The following is a 15,953-nucleotide window of genomic DNA, read 5'->3' as shown; positions in this document are numbered from 1 at the left end:
AGACATTAAAAGATTTTTCTAATTTCCTCGTAATATTCAAAATCGAAATTCCTCGTAATTATTTTAAAACTTATCCTCATAATTAATTACATTTTTTATTTTATTTTTTTCACCTCTGGAACACAAAAGCTTTTGTTAATGTCACATTTTAGTGTTCTTCGTGTATATGATATTTTCCTTTTCTTTTTTTTTTTCCTTTTTTTTTAATTTAAGTTGACCCTTCTATTGCCCATTTTTAGATTTTTTTTTTTCGATGAGACATTTTTTTAATTTAAAATTTAATCTTCTGTTATTTAATGTTTTTATTAGATGTTGATGAGATAATGTAAGAATAGAGAAAAAGTTACATGTGTTTTTTTAATTAAAAAGTAATTAAAAATATTTATGTAAAAAATTAAGAAATAGACGAAGATACATCATAAGAAGAATAAAAAGAAATATTAATAAGTTTTGCAAATATATTAACAAATTATAATTTATATATAAATAAATAATTATTATTTATAGTTATACTTTAATTATTTAACTAATTCTAATTATCTCATCGCTATCTCAGAGTAATTATAAAACTTGTATAGAGTAAAAGAAAATTAGTAAGAGATGGAAGAATAGGTAACACAAAAAAGAAGAAACAATGGAAGAAGAATACGAAAAATATATTAACAACTTTCACAAATATAATATAATTTTTATAAATATATTAATAATTTATATTATTTTTAGTAGAATTACATAGAAATAAATAAAAATCATGCAAAATCATATTTTTAGTTATTTAACCAATTTTAATTATCCCACAATATTTCTAATTAATCTCTTATTTTAATCAATTAAAAAGTTATTAAAGAAACTTGTAATAAAAAAATAGAAGAATTAAGAAATAGAAGAATAATAATAATCAAGAAGAAGAAGCAACAATAGTAAAGAAAATATCAATAATTTTTGTTATTTTTTTAACACCGTAGAATTTACATACTTCACAATTATAATTTATATAAAAATAAATAATAATCATACATAGTCATATTTTTAATTATTTAACTAATACTAATTATTTTAGCACTATCTCCAAATTAATCTCTAACACTATTAATTAAAAAATAATTAGAGATATTTGTATAGAAAATAAAAAAAAAATTGTTTAAGAGATATATTATTATTATTATTATTATTATTATTATTATTATTATTATTATTATTATTATTAAGAATAGTAATGACATATATGATATTTTGAAGTGCCGTTTCCACGCACTCGTATGTCGTAACAATAAATACGACCAAGTAATTAGTGTTAAATACTCTTTAAGCCGCGACGGAGACGTTCTGCCTACTTGGCTTCGCCGTCCTCTTCTTACGTTAGGGCTCAGGAATCTTCTCTGCCAGTAAGACTAGGGTTCTTCTTCCTTCCACAAATATTATAACGGGCTTTTGGTCCGGCATCTCGTCTAGTCCTCAAAGATCTTAGTTCCATCTCTATTACGACGTGCGGATCGATATCGTTATATCTCTTGCAATCCGTCTTCTTGGTTGCTGGGCTAGTATTGACTTTAGCTCATTTGATCTCCGGAACTTGGAAAGATGGTACCTTTTCTCGTTTCTTCTAATTCGATTCGCTTCTGTAGCATTAGGATTGTTTGCTGGGTTAGGGTTTTTTAAAAAAAGTATATGAAAAGTTCTAATTTTTCGGGAAATTAATCATGTTTTTGTATTCTAAAATTGAGAGTTTTGTAATGTTTCCAGCTTCCTCTGTCGCTCTTGAAGACAGCTCAAGGGCATCCTATGGTAAGGCCGATCAATTTATGTTGTGCTTATTTGTTTGATATAGGATAGTTTTTTTTTTTTCTTTTCCTTCCCTTTCTTGCCGTTTAGATTGATGCGTCGAATTGATGGTATAGCTTGTGGAGTTGAAGAACGGGGAGACATACAATGGGCACTTGGTGAATTGTGATACCTGGATGAACATTCACCTTCGAGAAGTTATTTGTACTTCAAAGGTGTTCTTTTATAATTTTTTGTGCTTTCTTAATGCTTTAAGTTATCTTATACGTGTCTGCTGGGGATAATCTGGCTTAGTTTTTTGGTTTCTTATAGGATGTCGTTGTGATTGTAGGATGGTGATAGGTTTTGGAGAATGCCGGAATGTTACATCCGTGGGAACACTATAAAGTATCTTCGAGTTCCTGATGAGGTGTGAATTCCAAATCTTTAAATGCATTTCACATGCAGTTTTATTATGAGTAGTGCAAAGGAAATATTTGAGCTGGTATTTGTTAATTATGTCTCATGTTACTACACTATTTAACTTAGGTTCCTTCAGGATACATGGTGGAAGATATTATTGCTGATCTAAGGGAACTTTTATGGGTGTTCTAGAGAAACAATATGAATTTTTGCACATTCATCTTCACATAGATAAATGTGCTCATCCCTTATGTATCTTAAATTGTGTATCCCTTTTCTTATGTCCTAGATGTTTGGACATATCTAATTTTTAGTTACACTTCCTCTTCTGCGCTCCATTCTTGTTAGCAGTACAAATTTGGTCTAAGTGAAAGTTGCTATAACTAGCATTCTTCATTTTTGCACAAGAGTTATAAGAATGTTGATACCTTTAGAAATGTGAGTTCTAGTTACCAATATGACAACAATGAAAAGCCTTGTTGACTGTAATAGTAATTCCTTTTTTTTTTTCTTCCTCAGTCTTTTTTTAAATTGGCACACCACATGGCTAATTGGAAACTTCCAGAACATTGCTTATTGTCAGTGACATGGATTTTTGTTGAATTTTTTTTTCTTTCTTTATTTTTCTATTTCGTTTTGGGTGGGGATTGAGTCAGTTGATGACCAGTTGGCTCTAAATTTTAGCCTCTCAAGTTAAAAAATTAATCTGCCGTCCCAATTTAAGGAAGTCTTTCTGAACGAACCTTACATCTTCTGTTCACATTGTCTGGACATTAGACTAGCAAGTTCTTAGGCCTTAGACTCAAGTCATTCAACCATTTGATCATGGATTGAGCCATTGAGGCATAAAAGATTACTTTTTGGATACTATTGGTTTATTATTTCATCATCCCAGCTATCTTACTAGCACGCTGGAAGTATTATACGGTCATCCTCTTGTTTCTCCTGTTTCTCTTAAGCTACTGGTGTATTGGTATGAGAAGGAATTCTACATCTACAACTTCATGTGTCGAATGAGCTCGCTGGTTCACAAAGCTACTTGGACTTAACTCAAGATGCAAGCTCAATTTTTAATTGTTGGTTCATTTGTTGGAGGATCCAAGCTTAGCTTACTCTTGCTTGGTTATATTCAACTCATATAATTGGCTTGACCTAATAAATTATTTGGCATAAATTCTGGCTGTTTTATCTTGCTTGCCTTTTTAATGCATGATTGGTTGATTTGTATTTTGTAAATAAGCAAATTTAGGAGCAGCACCGGTAATTTGTTAGCTAACATGTAGCCAATTGAACTCTGCATAAGCTTAGGGAAGAATTCATGAAATGATAAATGTATGGAAACATATGGACTATTATGATGTTATTAGCATCAAACATGTTCTATGTTGGCTTTAGAACTCCATGTTGGGTTTTAGTGCTTGGCCCACAATATTGAATAAAATGTCCATCTTGAATCTTCCCTCTTGTCTTGTTTGCCCCTCAAATTTTTGGTTGAGCTGGTGTAATAATTTCTACTACTTCCATGTTATAAATACCCTTATCAATTCAAACTCCCCCATCCAGAATTCATGTGATGGTATACTGTCTATTATATGATTTCCATTTACTTCTATTCAATCCTACATTTGTCTGATGACTCTGATCACATTGTATCATCCTTTCCTCTGCTTGCTTACCAAAGTTGTTCGTTACGTGCTCAGGTGATCGACAAGGTTCAAGAAGAAACCTCAAAGAGTCGCGCAGGTAATTTTCTTAAGCCTCTTGTACTTCAATATTCCAAGAGAACTTTATCTGCTAGGAGAGGCTTGACTCCTTTAATTAACAAGGTCATAGATCGAATTTTATTGCTTAGAAGTGCCAGTTACAGCATTTAAAACAAAATTGGACAGATGTAGTTACTCACAATTAAATTATTGATTGTGCCCATCTATAAAAGGGTTAAATTGTCACACCAACCAGAGATGCCAGTTCTGTCAGCTATGCAGCATTTGGACATACTCTAGTGTTTCCTTTTATCTCTTTATTGTCCTGATACCTGAATCATCTCTCTGCACAGATAGGAAGCCACCAGGTGTAGGCCGTGGAAGGGGCCGAGGAAGAGAAGACGGTGGTGGTGGGAGCGGGAGGCCTGCAAAAGGTATTGGCCGTGGTCAAGAGGATGGAGGCAGCAAAGGTGGTGGCCGCGGAAGGGGTGGAGTTGGTGGCAGAGGTGTTGGTGGCCGAGGTACGTAGCGCGAATTCATTCATTGATTTCAAAAAAAAGGGTGCTAGTTTTACCTTTAAATAAGTAATGGTAATTTCTCTGTGCGGTGAAAAATTAACAGGTGGAGGACGTGGCCGTGGCTGATGAGGATCAAGTGAAGAAAAATGCCGTCTTTTAGAGGCGTCTCATTAAGTTTCATAGTTAGCTTGTTGTGTGAATGCTGAATCGTAGGATGCACGGTTTCTCTGCTTTGTGTGATTGAAGAAAACCCTAGAGAACCTCTTGTCAAATGATAGGAAGAGATGAGGGAACTATGTTATTATCCTTCTTTTCTGTAGACATTAAATCAGTTGGACACCTGAGAAGTTCTAATCTTTATTTTTATTTTGTTTTGTCACAACGCTTACTTTTCTCATTGGCATTCTACCAAATGCAAAACAGGTGGGCAAAATCACTGGCTATCTCATCTTAACTGTGACAAGCTCATTATCTTGGTGAAATTATATTTTAACCTTATTATGGTCTATATATTTAATTTGAAGATCGATGTAGAGAATTAAATGAACTTTTAAACATATTTAAAATAATATTGAACAGATTTTAGACAGAATGTATTTGTTATATATTTATTATTTGAAGTCTAGTATGTTAAATTCTTTTATTATTCTATTGTTAATAAGTACCTGATGAAAAATATATATTAGTTTCAGTTTGGATAAAATATAATTATAACTTTCACAAATAAAATTATGAAAAAAAATTTAAGGAGTATTATATCACAAACAAAACTAGGAAAGGTCTATCACTCGTGTGTTGATTGGCAAATGTTATAACATAGTCATTGTAGATAAACAAATCAAATGTGAGTTATTCCAATGGGATCCCACAGAACAATAGAGTTATCGCGTTTGCTATCCGTTTTATCTTTATCCGTGTCGGAATAACAAAAATAGATGGCGGATAAGATTATGTACCTATCCGGTTCGGCCCACCAATGGAGACAAGCCCAGGAGCTCAAGGCATAGAAGTTATTAGAAGCATGCCGCGCACCTCCCCCCTCCTCTCGCGTCCAAGTCGCCACCCTCGAACAGTATACCCCGCTTCAAAACCCTAGCCTCTCCGAAAAACCTAAGCTAACCTAACCCACGAAGAGCTCGAGAAGAGAGGGAGTTCGATGGGGAGATCCCGGCGCAAGTACAAGAACTCGCGGCCCAAGGTCCGCGTGGGCCTCCCTAGGAAGAATCCTGGCGTCTTCAAGCCTGCAGTCACCATCCCGCCGGCGCTCGCGGCCGCCGTCGCCGAAGAGGACGCGAAGGGGTGGGACGCGAAGGGAAGTGTCATACGCAACTACCGTGCCTTCGGCGTCGTCTCCAATCCCAACTTCCTCGGAGTCCGCGCCCGGACGCCGCAAATCGTGCAGAGCTCCTCCCTCCAGGTGCCCGAAAGGGAGGTCGCGCCCGTCTCCGAGTTCGACCCCATCGACAGCGGCAGTGACCTCGAGAATGACGGTTAGTTGACCAATTAGTGTTCGCCCCCCTAAATCTTGACTTGACTTTTTCTATAGCTTAAAGTTTGATCTTTCTTTTTAGTTGTTACTTGTTAGTGCAAGTTATGATTTCTCTAATTTATTCTCACGATGTTTAGTGTAGTAGAATTTGGTAGTATTGAGTAATTGAGGATGATACGTTGAAACCTTTAGCTATGTTGTTATACAACTGTTAGCTTAAAGCTCTGGATCCATGTTGCATTGTGATTTAGTTACTTTATTTGTCATGTGGAAATTCCAATCCATCCACTAGGGGTGTTAAAGAGCCTAGCCCTGCTCTAGCTCATGCTCATGCTCAGCTCAAAATTAATTTTGAGCCTAGTTTGATATTTAGGCTCGACTCAGCTCAACTTGAGCCTAGCTTGAAGTCGGGCCTGAGCGGAGCCCGAGCCCAAGTCTGAGCTTGATTGGAGGAAGAGGAGTAGGCCAAAGGAGTAGGAGGCGGCGGTGGCAGCGACACCTTGCTGAAGGAGGAGGCCTGAAGAAGGAAGTTGAAGGAGGAGAATGAATTCACCCTTTCCATTCTCATCTTCTTGTCCTTTTGACCTCTAGTGAGATTATATGTATGGAGGCTTCTAGAAAATGGATTTGAATAAAGAAAATGAGTTGACTATCATTCACCTTTTTATCTAAACATTCCAAAAATATTAGTACATAGTTGGGCTTAAAATATTACAGAATTGGTATCATAATTATCAATTATGGCAGTTGAAAGTAATTTTTAGCTACATAAAGCTAATAAAAAAAAGATTTTCATTCCGTACCCAAATAATTTTGTTACTAGGGGGTTTAGATTGAAAAAAATCTATTGACGTGATAACCCACTTCACCACTTGCCCTGTCCGTTAAGTGCAAGTATGCGATTCCTCAATTTGTGACGTGTCTTGTCTTCTTGACTAATGTGATAAGTTGAGAGTTTGGTAGCTAGGTTATAGGTTGTGTGTATATCAATTAAAGCAATGTGGATGTAAATGAGCCTATCACACCGAGCTTGAGCGAATTGGCTTAGACTCGACTCGAAATTTTAATTGAGCTGAAAAAAATAAGCCCAGGCTCGGCTCTGTTTGAGCAAAGTCGAGCCCGAGCCACTCATTTATTTTGACACCCCTACCGTCCACCCACTGTAAATGATCTCCTAATTGAACAAATTTCTTGTCTTTCGTATCTATATTAGACTCTGACTGCATTTTAGTTCAGTATGCTTTGTTATCATGTGATCTTGAAAAGGGGCTTACTAGTGATGGAGAATTGTTTGATATAACTTGTTTTTAAAATATAAACTTCTCTAGCTCCATAATCTAGTATCTCTTCAATAGGGAAGCAACAAAAGTAGTATCTCAATAGTAAATACCAAAAGCAGATAAATTCTCATTATACACTGAAGCAGTAGGATTCTAAGGTTATTTGTACAAAAAAATAGGATTTCAGCCGGTGATCAAAATTGACCTAGTAGAAAACTTTAGTCGCTCTTTTGGGTTTTAGACATCCACAATCGCCATGCAAGTCTAGTCATCATTGGGATTGTTTAGACTTTAGAATGTCGTATAGGATTCTCATAATTGTCTTCCACTGCATGCTTTCTCATCGATGATTCGAATCAATTGACACAACCTTGAATTCAGATGTGATCCTGTAAGTCTATGCTATAGAGGGTGAAGTTGGGATTATTTCCAGGGTTCTTAGCTCGTCAGAGAACATCTCCTTGGTTTATCTATTTTTGATCTCTTATCTTATGTGATTAGTCAATGAGAAGCTGATAAGTCACTCTGAGAAACTATGTGTTTAGAGTCCCATACCAGATGCAGTTCTATAAGCTTGTTAAGCTGTCTTCAATGAATGTAATCCTACAGTTTTGAACACGGAGTCAAATAAAGCCAATTTCATGTGTACTTGAGAGCCTCCTGCATATCATTTTCCATTACCCTCTTGGTAGTTCCCCTGTTGTGTCTGGCTAACTTGCTTCAATACTTCATGAGGTGATACTATGAGTTTTCCATCTCGTCCTCTCTAGCTTCTGCCTTATTACGTAGCCAGATTCATGCGTGCTAGTTTATGTTGGCATGGCCTAGTTATGCATCAGATGCTACTTCTGAGACTTGCACCAACTTGATAATCTGTCTAGGTCTCACTTTTGAGTGAAACCACTGATTTATAGTGGAATCCTGTGGAAATAACATATTCACCAATGAGGGCAAGGATGTGGACATGCGCATTAAGACTCTTTTCTAGTCAATGTTATACAGTTGGGGAGTAAGGGTTCGGTTATTGGTTGTAATTAGCGGATTCAGTGACAAAACCTTGTCTTGCTAATTGTAAACCATGGAAATAAACCTATTTTACAATTTATTTCTTCTTCCACAATATGTAGATCTGAAATATGCTCTTGGAAAGAAGAGGAGGGATGGTAAATCTGCGCCGTTGCCACCGCTGACAACCATGCAGCGTGCTCACATTGGCAGACTAATAGAGAAGCACGGAGAGGACTATGAGGTGAGCTCACCCAATTGTTATGCTATAAAATGATCATCCCTTCCTTGTAAAACTGCCTTTGGATATCTATCAACCTTCTTAGGCATGGTGAAGTAAATGATGGTGTATTTTTTGCAGGCAATGTTCAGGGATACAAAGCTGAACTCTATGCAGCACTCCGTGGCTACTCTGAAGAAGCTATGCCAAAGGTATCATGTGAAGGGAAAGCACTTCATCGCTTCATAGTCCCCCACTTCTATAACCATCCTGAGGTTGTCTTGGTTGTGCCTCCTTGAGTGCTCAAGGGAAATTTTGTGGTGATGTTTCATGAACTCTTTCTATTGAGAAAGTACACAATTAAGCTTGTAATACTTGTTCGAACCAAGGTTTAGTAGCAGAAATCTACTGTTCTTTTATTAGAAGTAGGAAATTGTATACATCAACAATATAGTGAGTTTTTAATCAATCACAATACTCTAGAAATCTTAATACTAAAAATTGCTTATCGGTCTATAGACAAATTAGACAAATATATTAGATTCCTCTCCTCATTCTCTTTACTAATATGATAGGCAGTTAAAAGAGTTCAAAAGAGACTTGTTTTGAAAAGAATAAATAAGTTTAGAAGATAGATCTTAGAAAGCTTGGTTTAATATATAATACTGCGGATATACACGTGGAAAAGATAATAATAATTATTATTATTAAATATAACATTGTAAAGAAACGTTTTTGCATCAAATGTAGGAGCCACGTGGCAACAAAATCCACGCGTCAATTACCGTTCTCTTTTGTTTGTCCACGTATCGTGTCGATCACTCTTAAGAACCGTCGCAATGCTCTGCGAGGTCGGGAAAAATGGCGGCGCCGGCGCCGATGGAAGCGGAGGTGATGAAGACAGTGGTGGTGGTAGGAGTCGACGAGAGCGAGCACAGCGAGTACGCCCTCGAGTGGACTCTTCACCGCTTCTTCTGCGACGCGAGCCAGGGATCGTTCAAGCTCGTCGTCGTCCACGCCAAGCCCTCGCCCGCCTCCTTCGTCGGCTTCGATGGTCCCGGTAAACTAATGCCATCCTATACTTGTCTATGGTTTATTGTTCCTTTCCCGTTGGGATTTTCTCTGGATCGGCTATTCTGACTTGGCGAGTGATAAAAATCGCTCCTTTTCGGGGTGGGTGGGTGGGTTCAGGATCTGCGGACATGCTGCCGTTTATCGACGCGGATCTCTGGAAGGTGGCGGAGATGGTGGTGGAGAAAGCGAGGAAGCTCTGCCTCGCCAATTCGGTATGCATTCTGATGACCCCTCAGAGAAAATAGGTGTAATTATCCCTATAAATAATTGAACACAAACAGGAAACACAAAGATTTTAGATTCTAATTGGTTTGAAGCATTAGTTTTAATACTCCGGTAGAGTTCATTTTGCTTTCTCGTGTACCCTTCCCTTTTCCTTTCCATATCAAGCAAAAGAATTTGATGACCAAAGAATCACTTGTTGATGAACATTGGCACACAGGTTAGTGCTCTCGTTGAAGTGGTGGAAGGAGACGCGAGGAATGTTCTCTGCAACGCAGCTGAGAAGCACCAGGCAGATATGTTGGTCGTTGGAAGCCATGGCTATGGAGCAATTAAAAGGCAAATCTTTTTCCTTTTCTTTTCTTTTTAACTTCTATAATATGAGATTAGTATGTTTAATTAACGTCATCTTAATTCCACCTGATGCGTTACGTATGCATGGCTGCATGCAGGGCGTTCCTGGGAAGCGTGAGTGATTACTGTGCTCATCAAGCACCGTGCTCCGTTGTTATTGTGAAGGGACCCAAGCAGAAGCAGTGAAGGGGACCAGACCTCTTTGTAATTAGTGTATAGCTTAGCTTATGGGGTTGTAGAGTTTTATCCAAGTAATGGTACCTAAATCCTATATCTCATCTTCGGTTCTCAGTGCTTCGTTTGATTCTCCCATGTCTGAATACTTATTTGAGTTGATAAAATCCACCAAAAATTAGAATTTATTAATAATAATAATAATAATAATGGAGTTAGTCTCTTCCTTCTCTCCACTGGGTTAAATCACGAGAGTAAAAGGAGAATATCTCGTATTAAATCTTTTAGTTTAGGGGTTTATGCGTATGTTCAGAGAAAAGAAACGTACAAAGCGGTAATAAGTTGAGGGGCCTATATAATGTACAAAGCTTTTTTTATTTAAATAGTTTTGATTAGTCTCTTCCATGTACAAAGCTTTTTTTTTTTCAGTTTTGATTAGTTCATAGTTTATTTAAATGGTTAATTGCACAAAGACCCAAACAACTATTATTCATCTTAACACGATTTTATTTTTATTTTTCTTGTAAAATAAAAGGAAACATAAAACTTTTTATTTTTATTTTTTCTTGTAAAACTAATATAAAATTATCGTCCATTTTTACAGAAAACTTGGACATACTCAACTATCTATATCTTTCATCCTTTAAACCGTGTTAATGGAAACGTCAAATGATTATTTTAATAAGATTAAAATGGTCCGAAAGAGCCTAAAATTGATGACAGTCATGTGACACATTTTATGGGATCAGCAATGAAATAGGCATTCTGAAGATTTTAGATAGTTAATGAGTCAAAGTGCTAAAAAAAATGAGTAAATGAGTAAATAGCTGATAGTCTAAATGTAATTATCCCTTATTAAAACTGCCACAGATTAGTGCTGCTCTGGAAGTGAAGGCAAGTCAGTTAAGAAGCATCAGGCTGATATGTTAGTGGTGGGCAGCCATGGCTATGGAGCAGTTAAAAGGTCTATTATCTTCTTTCTTTTCACTTTTCTTTATTATATTCTTGTGCAAGAATTCTTGACGATTCGTGGTACCAGTACGATAGATTAAGATTAGGCAACTGGGAATTTTGTGGTATAACAACAGTTTGATTATCTAAAATTTCGCTATTTGCTCTCACATTGTTGAACCTTTGGAAGATGAGGCTGCTGATTCTTGTAAGCAGGAGAACGTTAGACGTGAACTTTATACATGAACTTTAGCAGAGATAGCTTTTCCAGCTCTTACTTTGTGATCTTCAGATGGCTAAAAATACAATCATATGGTGCAAGAATATTTGATGCTTCACTTTGCAGAGCATTGCTGGGAAGCGTAAGTGACTACTGTGCTCACCATGCTCACTGCACCGTGGTCATTGTGAAGAAACCCAAGCAAAATCAGTGCAAATGTGTGTGAGATGCCAGCTTGTTTATATAAATGATATATGTAGTTTGCCTTTGAGAATTGAATCATAGTGTGATGCGTTTTCCACAAGCAATGGAAACTAGAAGTCAAAAGTTATCAGGTGTGCCGAATGCCATGCCAAAAGACGAAGTTTACTAAATAGAATAGCAATTTATTCCACCATAAAATAAATAAATTCCAAAATACACGCACTAGCAAAATCCAATCACGAGCATAGAGAGAACGGAAGGCGAGCAATACTCGGTCTGCAGTAGTCAACCTAAAAATGGAAGACCAACGAGGGAGACATGGATCCTTTTAGCATTTGACCTCCTTCAAGGAATAAGCGAAGTAGAGGAATGTTGGATCAGTGGCGCCTTCTTTGTAGTATGCAAAGACCATGCTGCCATCATCATGCATGCTCTCACCCACAAAGCTGTTAAAATAGATGGAATAACTTCAGTGAATGAAGATGATGAAGAGTTCTTGGCTACCATTAAATAGTTATCAGGTTGAATTTGTCTACATCTAACCATTTGCCAGAAAAGTTGAACAAACTGGGCAGTTAACTACTTGTGAGGACAGTAAAAAAGAGAACCCCATGCATGAATTTCAGATCATAAAACACCACTTTTCAGGATTATGGATACTAGTAATTATAATCTATGACCAAGGAGATGGTAATTTCCATAGCCGCCAATGGCAGCACATGCTGAACTGGGAAGCTATCTACCTTTACAAGCAGAGCATATAATCATACCAACAGAAACACATTTCTGCAGTATTATTAATAACTACTTCACAACATCACTAAATAACATTAAGAAAATCATAATCTTAACTGACTAATGCTATACAACAATCAGCACACAACTACACCAATCAAATATCAGAATCAATTCTTCAAAAAATAAAAAGAGAATTCAATAGGTCACTTACAACTGTAGGTCGCTAAGCTTTGGAAGCAAATACTTGGTAGCTCCTTCAATGTGCTTCTTGAATAACTCCTGTTTCTCGGAATCCAATTTAGGAGTCAAAAGTTTGATGTACCGCTTCATGAAGGTCACAAACTGTTTCTTATCAAAAGATGGTTGCTCCTGTGTGAACAAGAGGAGTTGGCATCACAAATTATAATTTTATTTTTGTCCGCACATTTATTAAGATCATATTCACATGAAAAGAAAAACATGTAGCAACCTGAAGTCGGAAGGTGTCAACAATATCAACCACCTTCACAGCTTGGTCATCAACTCCTTCATCTTCACCGGCACCTTCAGCAGAAGGGTTTGCACCGATGTCTACATCAACAGCTCCTTGAACGACCCACTGCAACGTAACAAAAAGTATAAGATCCAGAACACTCAAAATTAGAAAGGGATTTCAAATTCAGAAAGTATTGCAATATCAGCATCATATGGATAACAAAGCTAGGTTCACCTTTCCCTCGACTTCCCATAGCATGCCATTTTCAATTTCCTTGTATGGAAAGGAATCTGACAAAAGCTCGTCACCTGAAATATACAAATACCCATAATCTTTAAATGATTTCCAAATTACAAACACATCTACCTATTAATCATTTCTAAGCAGCATAAAATAGCAGGAGATTGAGTGGACAATATTCTCACCACACTTTTCATGTACACCGTTAAATAAAACAATTCTCAACATAGATTTAAACCACACAGGCATTCAGAAGAATTTGCTAGCAAACAATCAATATTTAATAATTCTCAGATTCTATATGCAAGTATTACAGTATTCTTGTAAGGAACTGTAGACGTGAATCCTTGAGATATAAATTCTTATGATTGCCTCAGATAGACAAAAGCTTCTGATAGTATCTGGATGAGCAAAATAAAATCAGTACTAATGATGCCAAAATGAAAAGAAAAAAAACTTAACAGTAGAATTTATTGTTTTCAGAAGAACAGCAGATTCCCACATAAGCAACTGAAGCTCTGCCACGGTTGCATCTTGTTACAAATATCTAAGATAAAAACTATCAGATATGCTTACCTACTATTTCCATACCCAGAGAGCATTCAGCTGAAAAATTAAAGCCCACATAACTGAATGTCTTTAACTGGTTATGAGTTCAAAGGTACTTGACTACTTCCTATGGGCATAGAAGAAAAGCCAAAGGGGCAGACATGAAGTCCTAGGTAAAATATAATTAACCTACTATTCTCTTCCAAAATGATGTAAACTTTACAAAAGCTCACCAATTAACTCCAGTACAACCAGCATTCGCAAAAGCACATGGTCAAATATCTTCTTTATACTAAAATGTCACATCAGAAGCATTCAGCTAAAATATATACCCCACAAAGCCAAAGGGGCAGACTTGAAGGCCCATATTAGAATGTAACAACCTACTATTCTCTTCCAAGATAATGTAATTTTACAAATGTTCATCAACTCCCACTAAAATCAGCATTTACATAGGCACGTGGCCAGATATCTTCTTCATACTAAACTGTTTCATCAGCAGTATTCAGCTAAAACATATTATACATTGGCACATGGCATATATCTTCTTTATACTACACATAGCTGTTAAGCTTTAACCGATGATGAGTTCATACAAGGGGCTGGTTCATCCCATAGGCATAAAAGAAAAGCCAAAGGGGCAGATGTGAACTCTCAGGTAGAATGTAATAATCTTCTATTCTCTTCAGGCATGATGTAAGTTATAGACTCTAGAGCATTCACCAACACATAGCTTACATGTTTTAACTGCTGATGAGTTCATATAAGGTAATTGTTCATCCCTATAGGCATAAAGAAAAACCAAAGGGACAGACTTGAAGTCCCAGGGTCAGAAGACTAAGTTAAAATGAATAGACCAAAAAAGGAAACTAAAAGGAAAAAGATGATTGTAAGAATGTCCAACTTAATACAGCCCATATGGGATTTTGCATTGATGGTGCATGCTAGTCCTTTATATCTAGATGGCACATTTCCTGCATTTGCTAGCATCCATGATGATCCTTCTGTTGAAATGAGGTTAAATAATAATGTTTGTTTAGCTATGCCTTCTTGCACACTTGAGAAGATTTAACCCATAACAGCAAATTACGTTCATTATTGACTGCGAAAACACAATAATGCTCCCAGATTACTTTCTCTTCTCTTTAAAGGGCCACCCGCAGATACATAGTAACACTAATTTTTCTTCACACAGTTTAATTAACAAAGTAAAACAATTCTACTAAAATATCTCAGAGAAGCCTCCAAGGTTTCTCTGCCATCTTCTATATGGAGAAGCCATTTCAACAATCTAGGAGTTGTTTGTAAGAACATGCATGGCACTTGTCCTATGCAGTACAACAAGATCACTATTTCTGAAAGATAACACTTTTCCATTCAATTACCCAAAGTCAAATAATATGCCAACCCCTCGCGTGTGCTCTTTAAGAGACAAAATTGAGCATCAGAAACTTATTGAATTATGTGCTAACATATTTAAGAGCATCATTACACTATACATAAACTCTTCTCCTGCCTACTATTCTATCCTTCTCTCCTAAATGTCTTCAGACCCTAGTGAGCCTTTGAGACCATCGTACACTTCAGCCAAAGAATAAATCTCATATGTTTATTCTTACTTTCAGGGTAAAACAGCAGGAATATACGAATTCTACTGACGATCCTCTTTACAGCTACCTTAATACCGATTTAACTTAAAAATACCAAGCTATTTCCCTAGTATCCACCTTAAGAACTACACTGAAAAGAGTCTAGAAGAGAGTAAACTATCACAAACTTCCCTGAAATCTATCAAATTTAAGTACGCATGATCTAAACTAAATGCAGACTTCCGGAAACAACATCAAGCATCACGTACTCACAAAAACCACTAATAGATGACATTGCTCCTTCAGATCCAACGCTTAAAAGCAAAACAAACAAAGAAAAAGAAGAAGAACAATGATCGCGTTTAAGGAAGAAAACACGCAGATTCACGAATCCATACCTGTGAGGAGATCCTGATAGACAAGCATGATGCCTCACTCTCCGGAGCAAACCCTAACCTTTGCTCGAGAACAGGAGGCGGAAGAGGAGAGAGAAAAGGAGGGTGGAAGCGAGGGCGACGCCGTGGTTTATATAGGAGAGGGAGGAGGTGGAGTCGTCCTCGGTTTAGGGTTTCCGAATCTATTATTAACGCTTTTAAGAAACGCCTAATCAGTACGAGCTGTTCTCTGGACCGTCCGATCTTTATAATTACGAATTTCCTTGATATCCGGAGTATCAAGTCAACGTAGAATTCAATAATGAAGTGAGAGTCTAACACTGTCCTGTTCTAAATAATGCTGTATTTTCCAATAATGCCCCTGCTTTT

The 15,953-nt window shown here is 36.7% G+C and overlaps 4 protein-coding genes across 5 annotated transcripts; 3 read left to right on the top strand and 1 right to left on the bottom strand.

The window, feature by feature from the left end:
* The first annotated feature begins 1,304 nt into the window (after window positions 1-1,304).
* LOC140778119 (probable U6 snRNA-associated Sm-like protein LSm4) lies at window positions 1,305-4,787 on the top strand. Its single transcript, XM_073122683.1, has 7 exons — window positions 1,305-1,584; window positions 1,744-1,785; window positions 1,899-1,997; window positions 2,114-2,191; window positions 3,885-3,927; window positions 4,241-4,408; window positions 4,509-4,787. Exons 1-7 carry the CDS (start codon window positions 1,582-1,584, stop codon window positions 4,529-4,531), a joined length of 456 nt encoding a protein of 151 aa, XP_072978784.1. The 5' UTR covers window positions 1,305-1,581; the 3' UTR covers window positions 4,532-4,787.
* A 638-nt stretch (window positions 4,788-5,425) lies between these two features.
* LOC140778525 (uncharacterized) lies at window positions 5,426-8,900 on the top strand. The gene is made up of 3 exons (XM_073123302.1): window positions 5,426-5,895; window positions 8,302-8,423; window positions 8,541-8,900. The coding sequence occupies exons 1-3, from the start codon at window positions 5,562-5,564 to the stop codon at window positions 8,646-8,648; spliced, it is 564 nt and encodes a 187-aa protein (XP_072979403.1). The 5' UTR covers window positions 5,426-5,561; the 3' UTR covers window positions 8,649-8,900.
* A 360-nt stretch (window positions 8,901-9,260) lies between these two features.
* LOC140778528 (universal stress protein PHOS34-like) lies at window positions 9,261-11,620 on the top strand. Of its 2 annotated transcripts, none has more exons than XM_073123305.1 (4): window positions 9,261-9,459; window positions 9,591-9,685; window positions 9,916-10,034; window positions 11,521-11,620. In XM_073123305.1, the coding sequence occupies exons 1-4, from the start codon at window positions 9,261-9,263 to the stop codon at window positions 11,618-11,620; spliced, it is 513 nt and encodes a 170-aa protein (XP_072979406.1). The 2 variants fall into 2 exon arrangements, with proteins under 2 accessions (XP_072979406.1, XP_072979405.1); XM_073123304.1 differs by lacking the exon at window positions 11,521-11,620 and adding an exon at window positions 10,148-10,385.
* A 124-nt stretch (window positions 11,621-11,744) lies between these two features.
* Window positions 11,745-15,745, bottom strand: LOC140778527 (translationally-controlled tumor protein homolog). Its single transcript, XM_073123303.1, has 5 exons — window positions 15,588-15,745; window positions 13,046-13,119; window positions 12,806-12,934; window positions 12,548-12,705; window positions 11,745-12,044 (listed from the first exon to the last, which is right to left on the bottom strand). The coding sequence occupies exons 1-5, from the start codon at window positions 15,613-15,615 to the stop codon at window positions 11,927-11,929; spliced, it is 507 nt and encodes a 168-aa protein (XP_072979404.1). The 5' UTR covers window positions 15,616-15,745; the 3' UTR covers window positions 11,745-11,926.
* Between the last annotated feature and the right edge of the window lie 208 nt (window positions 15,746-15,953).

The sequence above is a fragment of the Typha angustifolia genome, chromosome 15 (genome assembly GCF_048772165.1).
Source record: "Typha angustifolia cultivar Huaian chromosome 15, ASM4877216v1, whole genome shotgun sequence".
Lineage (NCBI taxonomy): Eukaryota > Viridiplantae > Streptophyta > Magnoliopsida > Poales > Typhaceae > Typha > Typha angustifolia.
Note: the sequence above shows the minus strand (reverse complement) of the source record. Positions and strands in the feature narration are given on the sequence as shown.

Coding starts and splice junctions, on each gene's coding strand:
- LOC140778119 (XM_073122683.1), top strand. Junction 1,998..2,113: donor AAGTTATTTGTACTTCAAAG/GTGTTCTTTTAT, acceptor TTGTGATTGTAG/GATGGTGATAGGTTTTGGAG. Junction 4,409..4,508: donor CAGAGGTGTTGGTGGCCGAG/GTACGTAGCGCG, acceptor AAAAATTAACAG/GTGGAGGACGTGGCCGTGGC.
- LOC140778528 (XM_073123305.1), top strand. CDS start 9,261: ATGGCGGCGCCGGCGCCGATGGAAGCGGAGGTGATGAAGACAGTGGTG. Junction 9,460..9,590: donor CGTCGGCTTCGATGGTCCCG/GTAAACTAATGC, acceptor GGGTGGGTTCAG/GATCTGCGGACATGCTGCCG. Junction 10,035..11,520: donor GGCTATGGAGCAATTAAAAG/GCAAATCTTTTT, acceptor TTCACTTTGCAG/AGCATTGCTGGGAAGCGTAA.
- LOC140778527 (XM_073123303.1), bottom strand. CDS start 15,615: ATGCTTGTCTATCAGGATCTCCTCACAG. Junction 13,120..15,587: donor CTATCAGGATCTCCTCACAG/GTATGGATTCGT, acceptor TGTATATTTCAG/GTGACGAGCTTTTGTCAGAT. Junction 12,045..12,547: donor AAGCTTAGCGACCTACAGTT/GTAAGTGACCTA, acceptor CTATTTTAACAG/CTTTGTGGGTGAGAGCATGC.
- LOC140778525 (XM_073123302.1), top strand. CDS start 5,562: ATGGGGAGATCCCGGCGCAAGTACAAGAACTCGCGGCCCAAGGTCCGC. Junction 5,896..8,301: donor CAGTGACCTCGAGAATGACG/GTTAGTTGACCA, acceptor CACAATATGTAG/ATCTGAAATATGCTCTTGGA. Junction 8,424..8,540: donor AGCACGGAGAGGACTATGAG/GTGAGCTCACCC, acceptor TATTTTTTGCAG/GCAATGTTCAGGGATACAAA.